Source organism: Sceloporus occidentalis, unplaced genomic scaffold (assembly GCF_023333645.1).
Source record: "Sceloporus occidentalis isolate IW3139 unplaced genomic scaffold, rSceOcc1.0.p SCAF_50, whole genome shotgun sequence".
NCBI classification, from domain to species: domain Eukaryota; kingdom Metazoa; phylum Chordata; class Lepidosauria; order Squamata; family Phrynosomatidae; genus Sceloporus; species Sceloporus occidentalis.
Genome location: NW_028317030.1, coordinates 2,445,690 through 2,465,509, shown reverse-complemented (window position 1 = coordinate 2,465,509; position 19,820 = coordinate 2,445,690). Strand labels below are relative to the sequence as shown.

The 19,820-nt window shown below is 40.0% G+C and overlaps 1 protein-coding gene across 1 annotated transcript in view; it reads left to right on the top strand.

The window, feature by feature from the left end:
* The window catches only part of LOC149288628 (semaphorin-4G-like), a 42,961-nt gene extending 24,573 nt beyond the window's left edge, over positions 1-18,388 (top strand). Inside the window, exons 8-14 of the mRNA XM_089491353.1 lie at positions 1,936-2,099; positions 7,470-7,614; positions 8,662-8,884; positions 9,459-9,574; positions 14,433-14,587; positions 16,154-16,215; positions 17,559-18,388. Coding sequence (XP_089347479.1) covers positions 1,936-2,099; positions 7,470-7,614; positions 8,662-8,884; positions 9,459-9,574; positions 14,433-14,587; positions 16,154-16,215; positions 17,559-18,388 — 1,695 coding nt within the window. The remainder of the gene's footprint in view (positions 1-1,935; positions 2,100-7,469; positions 7,615-8,661; positions 8,885-9,458; positions 9,575-14,432; positions 14,588-16,153; positions 16,216-17,558) is intronic.
* Positions 18,389-19,820: the final 1,432 nt, after the last annotated feature.

The window sequence follows — 19,820 nt, the reverse complement described above, 5'->3', positions numbered from 1 at the left end:
TTCCGCTTCCTGAGCCAACAATCCGAGGAATAGAACATTTATTCACTACCCACAAGCACGGTTATGAATTATTGAGTAATCGCAGGCTGTCGCACACCGCGAGCCAGCAAAAAAACAACGGATTCGAATGTTGACTTATTTTACAGAACTCTTCCTTTTCTGCTTTTTCACTGAGCTTTTTCACTGAGGTATATAAGGAGCTGTGAAAAAAAAATTCTTACTTTCAAAATTAAAATTAAAACAGGCTAAATAAAAATATAAACGTGGTCCTGCGATACGCAGGACCACGTTTATATTTTTATTTAGCCTGTTTTAATTTTAATTTTGAAAGTAAGAATTTTTTTTTTCGGCTTTACACCCCAAAAGCGCCTTACATTTTTGGACGACTATTAATTGTACTGCTCCCCACCCCACCCCCAAGAAAATGTTACATTAAACTTGTCTACCTACTGCTTTTGGGTTATAATCTGCTCATCGTAATTTTATATACCTGGAAACTAGCTTTGTCATTTCACAAATGCACTCCCTGAGTAGAGTGAGAGCTCTGAGTAGTCTACCCCGCAAAGTTCCCATGTATGATAATTTAACTTTAATAACAAGGCTTTTCCTTCTTAATAGTTTGAGCCGTATACCATTAAGAACCGCAGGCTGGAATGCCAAACCCAATTCGCCTTCTTTGTGTTGCCTGTAAAATAAGTAGGAACTAACCCCAGGATATAGTAAACAATCAAAAGAAAATAGAGCAAAAATGAGTGAGCAATGATTCCGAAAAATAATCTAAATAAACTGCTGAAAAACCTCTCGTGAGTTCCACCTTAAACCGCACAACTAGGAAACTGAAAAAAAGTGATAAATAATAATGATAAAAGTAGAAACAAATAATTATAATGAATAACATAAAAAAAAATAATATGCTTCAAATAGAAAAAATCTAAACCCCAATTTGACACAAAAAATAAAAGTACTTGTGAGTATCCAATCTCCCAGTTTTTCTTCTTATGATCTTCACAATAAGGACTCAATCAGTTCAGATTCTTTTTAGGGTTTTCGGTATCGCATTCATCAATTTAACATTTTTTGTGAGTCAAATTTGGGCTTATATTTTTACTATTTGAAGCATATTTTTATTATTGGACGCACATCTTCACTGTGATTATTTCGATCCACTTATGTTATTTTGTTAGCGCTGACCTCATCTCTTTCTTTCTATTGTTATAGTAAATAAGCACCAGAGACACCGCGTTTTTAACAATTTAATTGAGAACATGGAATAAATACCTCCGTATGTGTCAAACATGCCACTTTCTGGTGGGACATGGCACATTAGTCGTCGGATATGGTGTTTAGAAGCCATCCGGGTTTGAGTAAAGAGACTATATGGAAATCTAGCAGGAGATTTATGGATTATTCAGCGTCTGTCATCAAACATTTTATATCCTCCTTACAGTAAATTGTTAATCCTGTTTTGGGGACTGTTTACTTGATATGTTTTAATATATATCTTCCAGCTTACTGTACATCAGCAAACTAAATCTCCCACTATCATTCTTCTATGACTCCTCCAGGACAATTAGTGAACCTTGGAAGGATAAAGCCAAAAGATGTCACTGTTCGTTGTGTCTGTTGAGTGTAAAGAAGACGTCTTTTAGATTTTTTTTTTTTATTTTTTTTTGCAGTCGGATTATAGAGATACCGTTAAGCAACACATTTTTCTCTCGTCATATATAAACTTTGAAAAGCGGGGCAACTTGGCTAACCAGGACACAGTGGGAGTCAAGTTTGCAGTCGCAACTTTTAAAGAGCCATATGTGCAAAAAGATCCAAAATGAATTGCTCATGAGGTTGCTTGTTGGGAGTTTTGATCATCTTTCCAGTTAAATGGCAATAAGAGCTAATATATATATATATATATGTGGTTTTTTTTGTTTTTTTTAGAGCGACATGGGAGGCAAGAAAATTTTGCAGAAGAAATGGACATCGTTTCTAAAAGCGAGACTGGTCTGCTCCATGCCTTATTATGAAACCTTGAAGAGCGCTTACACCCTCGAGCTGGGAAGCTGGGACACGGCAATATTCTACGGGGCTTTTATTCTGCAATGGTAAGCGGCGTTGTAATAATATTCCTGCACAGGTTATTATTATTATTATTATCTTTTATTTACATAGCGTCAACAATTTATGAACAATTTTCATGATTTTCTGTTATATTTATTATATGATAGTTCTATCAAAAAGCATTAGTTTTCCTAGCAGCTGCGGAAATCACTTATTGTACAATTGGTCAAAAAGTCTTCAAAAAATGTGTTGTGAAAAGCTTTTCCAGATTAATCTCTTTATTGGAGGACATTTTTTCTCTAAGTGGGTCCAAAGGAGCAAAGAAAGGGCAGATGGTCAGCATGTTGATGGTGGGAAAATCCTCCCTCCCGCTTTAGCGGTTAGCAATTATATCTAAAGACATAATTTGACATTTCTGAAGTGCTTAGTGTTTCTTGTTATGATGTTCTTGCTCCGTTCAGGTTCAATGGTTATCGTTCTACTTTTGGCTCATCTCCTGTACAATTTATTGACCCCGTGACTTGTGCTAGTCACAAATAGTACAACACAACCCCAATTTAGGCCCTCTTAACAATTTGTAAAGATGACTGATACTTTTACTTATTATTTTATATATAGCGCCATCATATTCCGTAGCACTGTACAATGGGTAGACAGGACATGACAATTTGACTTACAGGATCAGGTAAGGAGGCCCCTGATCAAAAGAGTTTACAGTCTAGAGGGATTTTACCATGTGGTCTTGTCAGTGCCCCCAGTACAAATCCAGAGTGCACTAGAGAGGGTATTAACCTTAATGACAATTGCTCAAAATGCATTGTTTTCAATATTGTCTTTAAGGGGTTAATAAAGTCCACGTAGTGTTTGAGACCCTCCGGCCTCTCGCATATTAGGCGAGGGGGCTTCATCAATGGTCTTGTAGTGACAAACTGGCCAAAGATGTATTCTCCTACAAAGTTTCACAGTCACAAAGCCCATTTGGCAATTTAAGATACATTTATATGGAAAAATTAGGAGCAAAAATTCTCCTTTCAGAGTTTAGCGAATTTTCGGTGTTCCTGCATAATTCAAAGAAATTGGACTAAAAAAACTGGAATTCTGGCCTAATCTTTGGGTGGTCCTGGTGTTCTAGAACTACATAAAATGTGTGCGCAACCAAAAAGGTAGCTAGAAGGGACTTAGCTGACATAGCTCTATGCCGCCTTCCATCTTCTCACCTGCTCTTTGACTCCATCTGGCAATCTCAACCCCCATCTTTACCATATTTCAACCATGAGCCATGCTTATTCCAAGTCAATCCAGTTGGCAACTTAGACTTGGTATGTATGAGTTTTCGGGGGATGCATGGGCTCTTTAAGGTGTATTTATTGTAATGTAGTAACTTAGTAATTTAGTTTGAGAAAAAAAGACGCAAGCCAATCAAATTTTTTATCCCAAAGAAGGCAAAAAAGTGCTTTCTAATTGTAAAATCCTTCTTGACTCCAAGAATGTCACTGGATCAACGCGTTTTAATTGTATTTTTGTGATGACGATTCATTTTAGATATTTCACAAGCGGCCCAAGGACATTAGAACAGCTGAAGTAGCTCAGTAAAACATTGCGAACTTTGACTTCATTACTCATCATTTATCGTTGTCGGCACAAACCATAAATGTCACATGTATTTCCAGATGGTTAAAGACCTTCAATTGACACGGCATTAAACTTATATGATCTGCAGAATATAATTCATATCTAGCCTGGTCTGTGTACGGACTCCAGATCTGCAAGCTATCACGCATAAAATGTGTAGGATACTGGAAACGGCAAATTAAAAATAAATTGATTTTATGTTTGGAAATATGTGGACGATGGGCAACGGGGCAAATGCATATGGAGGCAATTGCAAGGAGGCACCGTGAAACCTTAAAGGGAACGCACAGCTATGATGTGCGGTAAAGTGCTTGACGTATCCCTTTAAGAAAGCTTCCTTAGAATTTCCTGAATATCACATAACTTGTAAGATAATTCAGAGTAAATAGTACGCCAGCCGCTCCCTACAAGTCATCGAATCATGGCTTGTTATCTGGATCAGGAGTTCAGAATTAACATCATGCTCAATAAGAGAAAAAAGCCGACATGGCATTAATGCTCGTTATGCACCTAAATTACCCTTTTCAGAGAAACTCACTCAAATTTCTGTGTGATCAGCCTCGCTGATTTCTATGGGACGTGCTGGGGTCTTACGTAGTGAACAATGCCTGCGAGTTTCCATGGACTGAATTGACCTTTGAAGCCCAATAATGAACTTTCCGGTGTCCTGTTTTTGACCCGTTTTTTTTTTTGTTTTAATTTATGGAGGGGGTGACGCACCTTGTCATGTCCTGCCCCTTTACAGATCTCTGGTCAGACCCCATCTAGTGTAGTGTGTAAAGTTCTGGAGACCCTTATCTCAAGAAGGATAGATTTTGGAGTTCAGAGGAGGGCTACAAATATTTTGAATGGTCTGCAGAATATATTATCAGGAAAAAAAAAACTAAAGGGGTAAATAGCATTAGATGTACTGTAAGGAAGTTTTACGGTAGGAAGAGGGTAGTAGAGAAGTAGAACAGCCTCCCAGGACAAGGGGTTGAGGATAATATTAATGAAAATAAAGCATGCATATGGTTATTCTGAATCTAAGTAAAGACTAAGTTTTGATTAAGGTTTGAGTCTTCACATCAAGAAGGCAGACAAGATAGACTCAAAGGTTCTTATCTACCATCAAATTAGGCTGGTTCTGCTTTAGGTACTTTAAATGTTTCCTAGGAAAAGTCGATGCAAAAATTACCACCGAAGGAAATTCGCATGGATTTTTTTTTTTTTTGTAGAATTGTAATTTTAGCTTCTTTTTAGAGGAACCCTCGACCGGTTGCTAAAACGGAAGCTCCACCTGTTGAGCCCGGTTTGGGTATCTCTGTAACTGGCAGCCGCTGGCACAGAATTAAGCAAACATGTCTTTTTTTCCCCGGGACGAGTGATTGAATGGGAGATGTCGCCGTTAACAGATGCACATAATTACTGGGAAAGAAAAACACCATGAAATATGCAAGGAACCGTTGCCAAGATAACTGAGAATGGAGCCGGCATGGAATAGGGGTTGTTTGCCGATATCTCACTTATTATCAAGTAAATATTGAGGCTGAATAGGTTTCTCCCATCCCACTCATCCTTCGCGCAGCTGGCAGGGAACGTCCTTGGTGCATCTCAGCTGGTGGCTTCAATCTGCTTACTCGGCTTCTTAAAGGGGTTCTAACAAGGAGCCCATTATTCTTCCATTCAAATGCCTCTTAACCATTTCAGTACCAGTGGGGTGAGCAGAGTTTAAAGACAGATACCACTATGGAAAGCCAAATGAAATGGAAGAGGGTACAGCTCAGAGACCAGTTAGGTAAGGTACTAAATTGGGACCCTCCATACGTATAGTATACAGTGCCGGTCCACGGACTGGCCGGCCCACCGAGAAATTTCTTGGTTTCCCGGTGGGCCAGTCCGGCCCTGGTATACTTGACCATATAGTGATTGCCGTGGTCTCTGCAATGAGCCCTAGAATGCCCTGCAGAAGAGCGAATGGGAAATCTAGCCTGGGGGCGTTTGAGAGGCAGGGAGAATCCTACATAAATGCCCCTCTCCCGTGTGTCTGTTTTACCACCTGTTTTCTAGAACTACTTGTATCAGTTTTAAACTCACATGACAAAAGTTTTTTCGGATCCAGTTAAAGTAATAATAAAATACAGGAACATAATGTCCAGGGGGCAAGGACCTGGCAGCTTTCCCGGGTGCCACAAGGTGAGGGGCACTTTTTAGCCAGGTGCAGGATTTCTGACCTTGACCCAGGCGCCAAGACCCCAAGTTATGGGACCCTGGTAAAATACATGCAGAATATAAAGGACCTCTTATCACCACTGGTCCTGGGACTATCCTAGTCAAATCAAAGAAGAATGGCAGGCTATATAAATAAAAGATAATAATAATAATGCTCTTGAAAACATTTTAATGAATCAAACTAATCCTCTAGATTGTAAGCTCCTTTGAGCAGGGCCCTCCTAACCTGTTGTCTCTGTAAGTCATTTGTTATGTTACATACTACTTATGTCCTGTCTACCCGTTGTACAGCGCTAAGGAAATTTGATGGCGCTATATAAAAAAAAAAGTAAAATAATAATATATTAAACTATTCATGTTCACCAGAGTTTAAAATCCATTAATCTGGGGTTCAGTTTGTATTGAAAAAAAGTTTAGTTAATGTGAGAAGATGATGAATTATTAAATGCCCTTTATGTGCAGCCCATATAGCATATTTTCCATAAGGCTGCGTTGTAAAGCAGCCGCGATGGTTATCAGCGTGTCTTCCGTGTGAGTAACATTTTACAAAGTCTAATAAAAGCTGTCCTCTTTCTACATGCGGCAGTAAGGGCTGCATCAGCGGCTGCCTACCCAGTATTTATGGTTTTTATATCATCCCCAGTGAAGCGCTTTTGCCAGATTAGCAGATTTTATCGCCAACTAGGGAGATTCTTTTTGATTTTAAAGCTAAATACGACAAACTACGTATTACGTATGAATTAAATAGTATTTTCTTGTTTTTCATTGATTTTATTTCTATATAGGGGTATAAGTAGTTATAGATATCATGTAGGTATGGGGAATACAGAATATCAGCGTCACCCCCTTCCTGGTGCCAGGTAATACCGCTGAGGGCAGTTGTTCTATTTTTCAAACCAAAATCTCATTTACAAAGTGTTTTGAGAATCTGGAGTTTATTAAGTATCCTTTTTTTTTTTTGCTAAATGCATTTATTTTCACTGCCATCTCAGCTTCTTGGAGGGAGGATTTAACAAACCGGTATCGTTAACGTTCCTGTTGTCCTCAGATCTAAAACCTTGTAGGAATATTAATGCGGTCTACAAGACCGGACTTAGAATTACATTGGCTTTGCTGAGGATAACAAAATTATTCTCTTCTGAAATGGGAACAGTTGCTTTTCATGACTGCAGTTGACATCCCATTCCGATACGTCGAGCAATTAATCTGCTAAACCGAAAGTCCAGCCTCGTACAAACCTTTTTTTCCTATCCATACCAATATAATATTTAGCCACGAAATCCTGATTTCCCAGGAGTTTCGAACGGCACAGCTTGGCTCTAGTATTCCCAACTATTCCCAAAAAAAGAATTCTATATTTATTATGTTAAAATAACCTAAATAATGGAGTTATAATAATAATATTAATAGTAATATATGTATTCGAAGCACACTTTTGTTGGTGCTGCAAAACATTAATTATACTAAAAAAATAAAGATTTTGGTATAATGTAAGCCTTTACAATTAAGAGTTTAAGTCATTAAAGTGTATGGAAAATATCGCTACATTGTTTCCATATTTCCCCCCCCAGGAGGAACATGGAGGCATCTGCTATTTGCCAATATAGCATATCGGATATTCAGAAGGTGTTTGACGGTCCGTATATGGAATACCAAGACTCTTCTCGAAAATGGTCCAGATACAATGGTGACGTTCCAAAGCCCAGGCCAGGCTCGGTGAGTGGCGGATATACGTTCACATGTCATCCTCACTAATAGTGATCGCTGCCTGGTGACCATTCTAATAGATCTCTAAAAAAGAAGTCAACCTTTTTTATTTTGGAAAAAGTTCTGTATTTTTATGCAGCAATTGTCCTGACGTGGCAATTACTGAATTAATAGGGGATTGGGAGCTCTAAAATCGGCGTTCTTGCAGTTGTAAAGTGGCAAGTTGAAACAAGGACATGCTCCTCGGTGATCTTCCCAATTACATGCCTCTCTGTTTACTGGTTTTTGTCTCCAAATATTTAGGAGACGTAATCATTTCAGGCTAAACCGACACGTCCCCCCCTTCAGGCAGACTCATTGCCTCCCGCCGGCTCAAAACCACGCACAAAGCTTTAACAATCTTACTCGGAAACCCACAACCCTTAACCCTCGAGTACGGCCAGACCTTCATGCCCACCTTCCCCGAGGATCATTTGTACCGTTGTGGACATAAAAAAAAAAAAAAAAAATGTTTATAGAGGGCAAATATCCTCCGCTACCAGCTAATAGAATCCAAAAGATTGTGTCCAAAGTAACTTATGTTGTTGTTTTTACTATTTTCTTCGCGTGTTCTCAAGGTCTTGTATTTGTTTTCTCTTTTGTTTATCTTAACTGAAAGTAATCCTCGCTTACCCGTGTAAAGGCTGCTTGTATATAAAAAGAATATATGAATAGAAGGCGCTTGAATGACGATACGCGGATAAAACGTAACCGTTTGATTGCCGGTGGGGAGAGGAGCTGTCGGCAAGAAGATGGTCACCATTGCATGGCAGTAATAATGAATATTAATATAATATTAATAATAAAATTATATAGATCCAGGGTAGCTTTTTTCAATTAAGGGTGTCCAGGTGTTTCCTACATCCTGGGATAGATCTAAGAAAGGATCATTCAGGGGGTCGAGGAATTAAATACTTCCGTATATGTATTTTCCATAACTGTTCTCTTTTGAAGGGGAAATCTAGTGATTTTATTGTAAAGATAATCCTGGTTTATTCATTCCTTTTGTCCTTTCAGTGTATCACGGATGAATTCCGGAGCAACGGATATAACTCTTCCCAGGATCTCCCCAATAACGTTCTAGATTTCGTGAAGCTTCACCCCCTGATGTACGAGAAGGTGAAGCCGGTCGGTGAGCAGCCAATTCTGATGAAGAAGAATATTATATATACCCGGATAGCTGTGGACAGGGTCACTGCTCTGGATAACAAGCAGTATGATGTCCTCTTTATAGGGACAGGTCTGTATTTCTTCCCGTCATGCTCTTCTACTACACAACTTGGTTAGCAAAAAATCAATAATGGAATCATCATCATCATCATCATCAATGGTCAATGACCTTCGGCACACTGTCTCTTTTGGTCTACTGCTATTAGAATTGCAGATCTATCTAAATCTTGTATGTATCTGACACGTTCCATTCACTAAAGTTGGAGTTTGTCAGTAAAGTTAATATTTAAACTCTTTCTTCGCTACTCATTATGAAGGGCCAACCCCAGAAAGCCACTACTGCAAGAGGAGATGAGCCGGTCCTTTATAATTTATAGCAAAATCACGTTCAGGTTAGAGAAATCTCCACATTTTAGTTATGCGTTATAAAGGGCCAACTTCAACAAAGCACGTATTGCTCTGTATAATACATTATGACATCAGAAAGATGAAATGTTCAATTTACACACCCCCCGGTTTGCGGAATGTACAAAAAATTATTATTATTACAAAAATGTGTCAATATTTGGTTACGTGTTCTTATTCTGCTCTTTGTTGACGATCTGCTCGGTGACCCATCCTTTGGTTCTGATTTATTTCAATAGGTGATGGCTGGATTCACAAGGCTGTCGTTATCGACTCTGGAGTTCATATTATAGAAGAAATTCAAGTTTTCAAGGAGCGGCAACCAGTGGAGAATTTGGTGATCTCTAAAAAACAGGTAAAACAGCCATTTTCTATATAGATTGATTCATTAACAAAACGCCAAAACTATATTTTTTTTCATAGAACATAGAAAAAAGGATTGATTTCACAAACTAATTTAATAACATGATCCCGTTCTTGTGATACGTTCTGAAAATACAAATGCCTAAAAATGTATGTTTTGCTAACAAAAAAGGGAGGCTAGGTCTGGATTCTCCAGCAGTTATGGGACCTCGTTATTTACGGATGTCGGACCTGTCGTCCCGCAGAATGCCGTCTTTGCCTAGTCATGCTTCATTACATATGCTAGCCCTGAGTATAAAGCGCAGTGGAAAATGTTGGAGGGGATAGCCTGGCGTATGTTAAGAGATGACATTCTGTTTACGCATGGTTTCGCCGCGTTGGCTGTTGCGGCTCGGTTTTGCTAGCAGGGATCTGTGACCATGTTTGGCTTCATTTAGACTCCATTGCGAGATCTCGTGGGAGCGTTTTGTGACCTCCTTCGTGTGACTTTCAAGGCCAATGACAATCTTTTACAAACCGTTCTTGCTCTGCGTCTGTAGTGGCTCTTAAAAGTTTAACATTTAATTTGACAGCCGACACAAATCAGTTTTCCCGTTCCTTAAATAATACTAAAATATTATTATTTTAATTATTTTTTATTATTATTATTTTTTTTGTGTCATTTGTGGCTCGTGAAATCCCACGCATTCTTGTTTGCCGCTGCGGCTTTAAATACTTTTTCATGATTCAGATCTCTTTACCATAAAAAAGTATTTTTTTCTTATATCGTGTCACGCTTCAACTTTTAAAAGCAATAGGTAAGGTTCATGGCATTCTGCAAAAGGAAAGGCTGTGGCAAAGTCTGTGGTCTACACTCTGGGTTTCTTTCATGCAGTTTATTTAACATCACGTCTGTCTTCATCTTAAACTTACCTAATAAGTTAAATGTAAAAGGGTAGTTGGTCTGTATCGGCTGTTGGGAAACTGGTAGCCTGTAGGATAGTTATTAGAGATATGGCGAGGGAAACTCTTTTGCCAGCGGTGGGCTACAAATGTTACCCTCTACTTGAAATCACTGGTTCTGGCCGTTCTCTGCTCATGTAAACGATAATCCTGTAAATTCCATAACATTGTCAAATCAGCTTCACCCACAGGAAATATTGTGACCGAATCACAGTAACATAGTAATGTAGGTTGAAAAAAAGACCTAAGCCCATCAACATTAACCCCATCCTTCATTCTTTTGATCCAAAAGAAGGCCAAAGAAACCCCAATTAAGCTTTTTTTTCCCCAAATTTTGCCACAGGGTGAAAAAAAAAATCCTTCTGGACTCCAAAAAGCGATCCGATTTCTCATTGTATCAAGAAGCTCTTATATTTATTCTATTATATATAACTTTTTTTGTTCTGCTCTTCTAAAAAAAAAAAAAAAATTAAGCCTCTTCATTGTATTTGAACTCCTCTCTTGGTAGTAAATTCCATACCTTTATTGTCCTTACTGTAAAGAGCCCCTTCCTTTGTGATCTACATATATACATATATATATATTGAACTACATCTCTCAGTCTCCATAAATCCTGAATGTTTTAGACCAACAATGGGTAAATTAGATTGGACCCATTCTGATATTGGTGGATATCCTGAGTTATGATTCTCAGATGGGTGGGCTGATACCCCAAATGTGCATTAGAGGGCAAATATCTAAAGCATATTTCTGCTGAGCAGTCATCATTCCATCATTCCAGATAAACCCTGTCGATTGCCCCTTATTTGGCTTTTTTTGCGCCAGAACCGCTCTGTAAGTATGGATCTGGTTCTGGAAATGGGTCGGATGCTTTGATGGTCACAGTGTGAGCCTTCTGTAGAGCTGAATACAAACTCATCGTCGTTATGCTCTCCGGTTAACACCGGCAATAGCTTCCTATTAATAGCACTCACTCCAGATAAAGACTTCAGCCTCACTCCATACTCTCTCCAAAGCCTTTATCTCTCCGCACACTTAACATTATTTTTAAAGGGACAGCCGCTGGTTAGTATGTTAGGTACGGATAGCGAGCAGGCACCAGACTGATCATTTCAGATAAATCAGTAACTAATTATAATTACAGAACATTTAACTGTTTTTTTTATTTATTTAGAGCAATTTTTATAGCTGCTATATCATATTCAGAGGAGCGGGGATTTGGACCCTACAGTGAAGCATACAATGTAGGCGGTTGGATAGCAATGACATCAATCACCGGTAGACTCCCTCTGATTCTCCGTCTGCTCCATGACTGTAGAGTCATGAGATTAGCAGTTCAGAACTATAGGAAAATGCAGTAAAAAACCCCCCATTATTCTTAAGTGTAGATAGACAGACTTTTCCGTGCGAGCAGCCGCTCCATGAATTCTCCAAACACGGGACTGTTTGCATGTACCGTATGCCAGTTTGAGTCTCCAAAAAAAAAGTCTAAACCTTTTTGGGAAGAAATGATTGTGGTTCAGTAATTCGTTACATGTGATTGGCACGAATACACGAAAGGTCAAACCATTAACGGCTTTTAAGGGCCAAACCCCTAGTGGTTATACTCCCAAGGGCACTCTGTATCTCGACCAATCCATCGAAAACCGCTTTCCGGACTTTGCCGTCTAAACTTTGTAAAATCTGCGGTAATTCAATTGAAAGAAAAGCTAAAGAACGTTGCAGATTGCTGGAGGGAATGTTGTTGTGAACCTACGAGGCTTCGTTTACAGCGTCTCTACTTGCTACGGTTCCCAGAATACTCTGGTTTTCAGATACATTCGTCCCGAGTTGCCGTAATTTCTGTATATTCTGTGCTTTTCTGTATTTATCAGTAAGCATATGCGGTACTTGGTAAAATGAACTCCTTGATGCTGAATTTAAAGGAAGAGGAGCGCTTAAACTGGACTTCATCTCATGTAATTTATCTGATGTAGAAAAGCTGCACATATGTAACTATTTATCATATTTTTATATTAGTTGTGTTTAATGTTTTAAACCGCTATTGGTGTGTTCTGACCTGTGCGGGTACGTAACTAGAAAGTTTGAAACCACTGTGCCAACTTTGCCCTAAACAGCTGGTGGACGCCACCTTTGCCCCAAGACATTCATGCTCACATACACTTATGCATGCACATTCATGCTCACATACATACATAAACATACCTGGGAACTTGTGCGTTCCAGCTACCTGGAACCTATCCCACTCCCGCGACCCAGAGGATTCGAGTGTCACCTGTCCTACAACTTTCTGTCTGGAGCAGCCTCGGTTTTACCGCCGGGTCACATGACCCGGATACGTTCCTGTCTCCCGTGCCAGTTCAAAATTGTTTAGAAAGGTGTCCCTTCTGACCTAGACAGGTCTGGAGACAGGAACAAGTGTGTGTGTGTGTGTGTATATATATGCTATAGATGTCATTTATGCCATATAGGAGGGTTCCCTTTATACACTTTTATAATAGAAGAATAAGAAGGAACATTAACTGCTTTGTTTGGCTGCTCCTCGTGATAAATGACTCTCATTTTTAGCTCACATGCAGCCGTGCTGTATATATATATATATATATATATATATATATATATATATATATAGATCATAAGTCTTTCTTGTCTTCAGTTTCTAGTCTGCTTTTTGTATCTGCTCTGAAAACTTGGCAAGACATCGGCAAATATTGATGGTTTCTTGGGCTTCACTGCAGAACCTGGGAGAATTCATTATTTATCAGCTGGCTCTTTTCTTCCTGAATATTTTGGGTTTCCAAGAAACTGTTCGAGAATTAAAAAACAAAAACAAAAAAAAACAAAAAAATAAACTGACGGTCTTGTTTTGGAATGATTCGCGTTACTTCGTCATTATGGCAGCGTTACAGTCAGAAAGACGTCGGGAAATAAAACCCTGCCAGCCATTAGGAAGCATCGCCCGCTCTGATTAACTTTGAAATAGGAATAAGCGTATGTGCGCGTCCGGCTGTGGAGCCGCGCTAATTAATAAGAGTCACCAGGTGATCACGGTGCTACACTTAAGAAATTAATAAACCATTTTTTGGGTCGATGGGATGATTTTAGCAGTTTTCTTAAGACGCCTTTTTATGAAGCGGGTGGTGCACTTCAGTATGTGAGCCAACGGCAGTAAAGGGCTTGAGGCTGTCGGGGACGTCGATTTTTCTTCTGTTCATCGTTTTTGATACGTTATAAAAATAAACTATTGATATATCTATTTTTTTTAAATCAATCTTACTTTACAACCTTTGGAACGCCAGCCTAAGACTTTTGCACGGTGCTGTAGGTTACATGGCTGCTCAAATGGCCAGAGGGGGGGTACTTTTATTTTATGGTACTAGGTTTTATGTTTGGTTAGGAGGGTAAGGGGGTCTTTAATGAGACTTTTTATCAGAATCTGGGACCTGTTGGTAGACTTGATTGAGTTTATTCATACATACAAGGTGACTTGTTTCTAGCCATTTATGTAACTAAGTAAGTTTCTATACACATTATAGTTTTAGGGCTGTAAACCGCTGCGATAACCTCATACCCAGCAAACACTCCTCCTAAAATAGAAGAACGAGGAAAGAGGGACTATCCCACCTAAACAGGGTCACTTGGGAGCTATGCGCTATTGTATACTGTGTATTTATGTATTTACATATATGTATGTATATCATGGGTATAGTAAGGGGGGTATTAGTACATAACAATATCCACAGCTGTTACTGGAAACATTAGCAATCACATTTTCAGAATACTTTGTTTGCTTTGTCCTTCATACTCGGCGGGGAAGCTTGTTTGCTACTAAATTGTACATTCTGGCGTAATAAAACTACAATTTTTTTGTAAAACATCCTGACATTTTGTTTTATTCTGTTTTGCAGAATAGTTTATACGTAGGAGCCCCGAGCGGAGTTCTGCAGATACCGCTTTCCAGCTGCGACAGATACACGTCGTGCTACGGCTGCGTTCTCGCCAGAAACCCGTACTGCGGCTGGGACGGAGACGCGTGCAGCGACGTTCTCACATCGGAAGACAGGTAAAGCCTCGCGGGGGTGGGACGTTTCTTCTCATTGGGGGGGAAAACTTTTTTTTACTTAAAAATTTGAGCTTTTAGTGCTTGAACCTGTAACCTTTTTGACCAGGAAAATAAAAGGCATAGAAAATGAAGTAAAAAAATATAGAAATCCAGTTCTAAGCAAAAGTATCCCTTTAAGCCGTAAAAAAAAAAAAAAAAGAAAAGAAAATGCCAAATGCCCTAATGGTGGTCCCCTGCCTTCCCAAAATCTAGCACGTAACGTGTTTTAAAGCCATCAGACCGGAGTCTGCAGTTTTTGCAGCGTGAGGGCTGTTGAAATAACAGCGGGACCGCGTCTAACACAATGTTTTGTTGACCTCTTACGGCTGGCGAGCCAATTGTGAAATTCCCACCTCTTGGCTTCCGATCACTGGGCCGAGCCGGTCTCACGTACTCGCAGTCACTCGGGAATAACTAAAACCATTAGGGCTAAAGTGCAAGGGATTTGTTTATATGCTAATGCATTAACTGAACTCATTTGGCTCGTTTTATCGTTTGTCAATACTTTTTCCCTAGCAATGTCATTAGTATTAATAAAATTAAGCCCTATAAAAGGGTTTTGGGCCCAAAGTCTAATATGACAAAAGTTATGCTGTTTTTACCCCTTTTCGGTGCCAAAGGGCTGAACCAGGGATTGCAGATCACGGCCGGCGCTGAAGGGGTTAAACCAAACTTCACTGTGTGTTCCGATGTGAAAAGAAGGAGCTAATCGAGAAAACCCGCACATGCTCCATTAATCAACTCATTGAGACGCCTCGTGCGTTCTTAGAAGGGAGCGCGTGATAAATGTAGCTTCGGTTTTTCCACCAATTATTAACCGGCTTTGTAATGATTGTTTAAATTAGCTTAATGAAGAAGAAAATCTTACATTGTTTTTAGTATCACTTCCTTGCCGGGAATAATTATCCGGCGCGGCAAACAATTGTCAAATATTTGGGAACTCCCATTGCTGCCCCCCCCCCTCCGATTTTCTCTTGGGAGAAGTGGGAACCCTACCCTCTGGGAAGTGGTTGTGTGTAGGGGGCCATTATTTATGGTGGTCTTCCAAAGACGCAAGGAGATTTAGCCATCAGTACGTAATCCCTAGCCTCCTGCTCCCTACCGTTAGTGGTAGACTCGAGACGTTGGACCTGCTAAGAACAGGACAAGAGATAAACAGAGCGCCCAATTTTGAGGACACAATGGCAGACTTACGGTGCCAAAATGTGTTCAGGGGGTCTCTTTGGGGAGACTCTTTTATCTTGGGATCCCTCTTCACCCCCAGGATAGAAGGAGGCATTCTGATTTTTAACGAGGAACTCAGGTCAGGATCTCCATGGGTCCCAAGTGGACCGCCAGCGCAAGTGGTGGCAGTAGATGCAGAGCAGTTGGGCTCCATCGTTCTCTAATGGCCCCATCACAGCTCTTAGAATTCACTTCGTGTTGTGTTTTTCTTTCCTTTCTTCTTAATTAAGCTTTCTCTTAACTGTTTTTGATCTGTTGTCATCGCTTTTTACAGTGTGAGTTGTTTTTTTTGGCTGCTTGCAGGGTACGGATGACGCAGGACATGCAGAGTGGTATCGGAGGATGTTTAAACAGCACAGAAGAGGGTAAATGCTCTGTTTATTTTATTACATCGGAGTTGCACGCTTGTAGAAAAAGGGGGGGGCGAGACTCTTATTCTAAACGAAATTGCTGAAAATCCTTAAAAAAACTCCTAAAAATCAAGAGAGAGAACGGTTTTTAGGAGATGTGGATTGTAACTCTCTGCATGCCAGAGATGTGGTTGGCCGTTTACTGCCTTTCAGAAATATATTCAAGTCAGCCGCTAGACTTTAAAGACACACAACGTTCTAAATGAGCAAGAAATAAATATATATCCAAATGATTTGTTCATTAAAACATCTGGGCTGCTTCTTGGTCCTTGGCTGCTTCAAGAGCCATACACCTATCCCATGTATCCTTATTGTGTATCCTTACTGTGTTACCCCCTGCCATTTTGCTGGGAGGTTGTTCCACTTATCAACTACACTCTTGTTCTAACATTCTCCCTTCTTAGAAATAAACTTCTCTTCTGTACTTTAGTAAATCCCTTATGTATTTAAATGTTTCTATCGAACACTGATTCATGTGATATATATATGAACTCGCATCCATGTTGCATGTTACAGGTTAAATTCATCATTGCATAGAGTAATTTGTTCTTTTCTTATTTGTAAATGTTCTGTTTCGTTGAACGATCTGCAAAGATTGTCTTTGGCTGTAAAAAAACCAGGCAAACATATGAAACGGCTGCTCTCGTGTCACGGCAGCTCCCAGAATCCGCACGCTATGGGGCCGCTTCATTAAATTTCCTGTTTCAGGAAGCCGGAATGCTGTCCGAATGTCTAATTAGAGCGCAAAAGGCTGAAGATATGTAGCATTTCGTTCTCTTTCACATACACGATGAATGCACACAAGCTGGAAGAACAGCAGACATCTGTAAAGGTTCTGGATGGATCTTTAGCTCCTTGGTCTGCTCCCCGTTAAACATTCTATTGTAACAACATATTTAGTAGAGAGGAGCAGGCCATCTAACCTTGGCCCAGAAGGTCCAGTCCAATACGCCTTTCGTTGACCCCCGGCCCTTCATTAGTAGAGGTAACTTGGGCAATGGACTATAATGCGATGTCCCAACCAGCCAGCGAGGCCGAGGAGCCACATGAAGGACTTCCGGAAAGTGCAGTTCCACTGGAGCCTTAGCTCTAGGTCACCATGGACTGCATCTTCCGAAAGCAGTTGGAGGGTACTGGTGGCTCCATCACAAAAGACCCTCTAGGACCCAGTTACAGCTTCAAGTATGGAATCCGTAACCATATCTTGTTTCTTGCATAGGAAATACAATACATTTTTTTAAAAAATTTGCTTGCTTTAATAAAGACATTAGTTCTGATCAATATGTATACTTTTCTAGGTGCTTCAGTGACCAAATCACGGACAGTTTTGAAAGGTGACGATGTACTTCTGCAGTGCGACCTCAAGTCTAATCTGGCCAAGCCAAAGTGGGTAATAAACAGCAGCGATCCGCTGGACGAAAGCGATGTTCACTTCCGAGTGGGGAATGATGGCCTCCTCATCATGGACACGCTACTGGAGCACGGTGGAGAATACAGCTGCTATTCTGAAGAGAATGGTCTACGGGCCGCGGTGGCCCTCTACACGCTTAATGTTCTGCTGGAACTACCCAAAGAGAAGTTGTATTCGGAATCTACTCCGGTAATCCAGTTGCCTACGGCGGCCAGCCTTTCTTCCAACAAACTAGAGTTTGTCTACATTTCCATAATTACTATTCTCGGTGGACTCTGCGTAGTCCTGTCTGTCGTTTTGCTGTATGTTTCTTTTCAGCAAAAAAGGAAGGGCAAGTACGCGATGAGCAACTCCCGATCCACAAATGTCGAACTCCACACGGTCTCATCAAATTTCAAAGACAAGGCGGACGATATTAACAACTACTCCGACGGGTGTTTGCAGATCATTCCTGGTGAGGCTCCTACCATGTCTCCCAGCAAAGAAACCCCGCCGCCTCCACCGCCGCCGCCCCCTCTCCCATCCGAGTTCACCAACGGCATAAGCACGCTACCCAACATGCTTCGGAAAATGAATGGCAACAGTTACATGCTTCTAAGACAGAACGAGGAGGCCAGCTCTCCTCTGTACAACTCCTTTACAGAGGAACTCAGCAAGATCCTGGAGAAAAGGAAGCACACGATATTAGTAGACAAGCTGGACGAAAGTTCTGTCTAAAATAAACTGGAAAAAAAAGACATTTAACCACAAAAAAAAAAAAAACCTTTAAGCTACCTCAATGTAAATTTGTTTTTTTAATTACATTTTATGACATTTGGACTCACATTGTAAGTGAATATTTACCATACAGATTTATTTATAATCATAACCACTTTGGAAGTCATGGATCCTTTATTTTTTATCTGGATGCGTACCTGTTGGAGTTATTTTATTGTTCGAATTTATAAACTTGGAGAGTTCCCGTTCCCCAAACAAAGTAACTGTGCCCAAAGCAAAAAGAGAGATTTTTGAAAGTAGGTAAGTAAATGTAGCAAACGAAATGAAGAGGCTTCTTTATGATAACCAGTTCTTGATCAGAATCAATTCCCACCGTCTGTGTTATTGACAGTTTTTATCCGTCTAGTAACGTCACAGTTTATTAGAATGTTACCGCATGCGTTAGAAATATAGATAGTAACGTCGTGGAATGAGAATGAGTGGGGGTTGAACTTGATGGACCTGTCTTTATATATATATATATATATATATATATATATATATATATATATAAAATATTAATTAATTTAAATCACTCGTTAAGAGGTCTTTGTGTTACTTTCATAGACCCAGGTGAGGTGTTCCAGTTTAAACTAAGGAGATTCCTTGATCTAGAAACAGCATAAAGCGGTTACTTTTCCACAAACTGCACCTTAGGGGTTTATTTGCTAAAGAGGGAGTTTGCAGGAGAGTTGCAGTTTCATCTCATTGGTTACCGAACACATTAACCGACATGATACTTGAAGACAATGATGCCCGTTGGACCGATGCTCCCTCCTTTCGCTGGAACCTGCATTGCTTTAAAGAACTGGTTCCCATGAATTTAAATCCCCCGTTGATCACATGATCGGTCGTGAACATAGAACCGAGTGATTCAGCTAATCTGTATAATCATTAAACGGATCTGAGATGCGGGTAAATATACAGCATAGCGTGTGTTAATGGTTATAAAGAGAGGGCCCGTGAAATGATAACGCGACTAATATATCATGATGGGAAATGAAAACCTTTTTTATACAATCTAGCGATTAAATCTGCAAATACGTAAAATCTATGTTCATAAATTGGTAATTATTAAATCTACACGCATTCCCCTCCCCACCGATCTGTCAAAATGGAACTCGCTGCGGTTTGAACCTGTGTTCCTAGCTCTGGGTTCCTACGGAGTCAGTATTTTTATGCATCCGTTTGAATAGGGGACCTCTAAGACCTAGGGTGACCGCATTGGCCATGTTTTCCAGGACACGGCTTTTATTTTGCCTGCAGTGGCAGACAAGCCCCTTGATGGCCAAGAAACATTTTGCCCCGTATTCTAAGCGGCCGGGGTATCCTCTTTAAATAGAACTAGTTTTACGTCTCTGAAGATAAACATTCTCTGGCTGGTTTTCTGCCA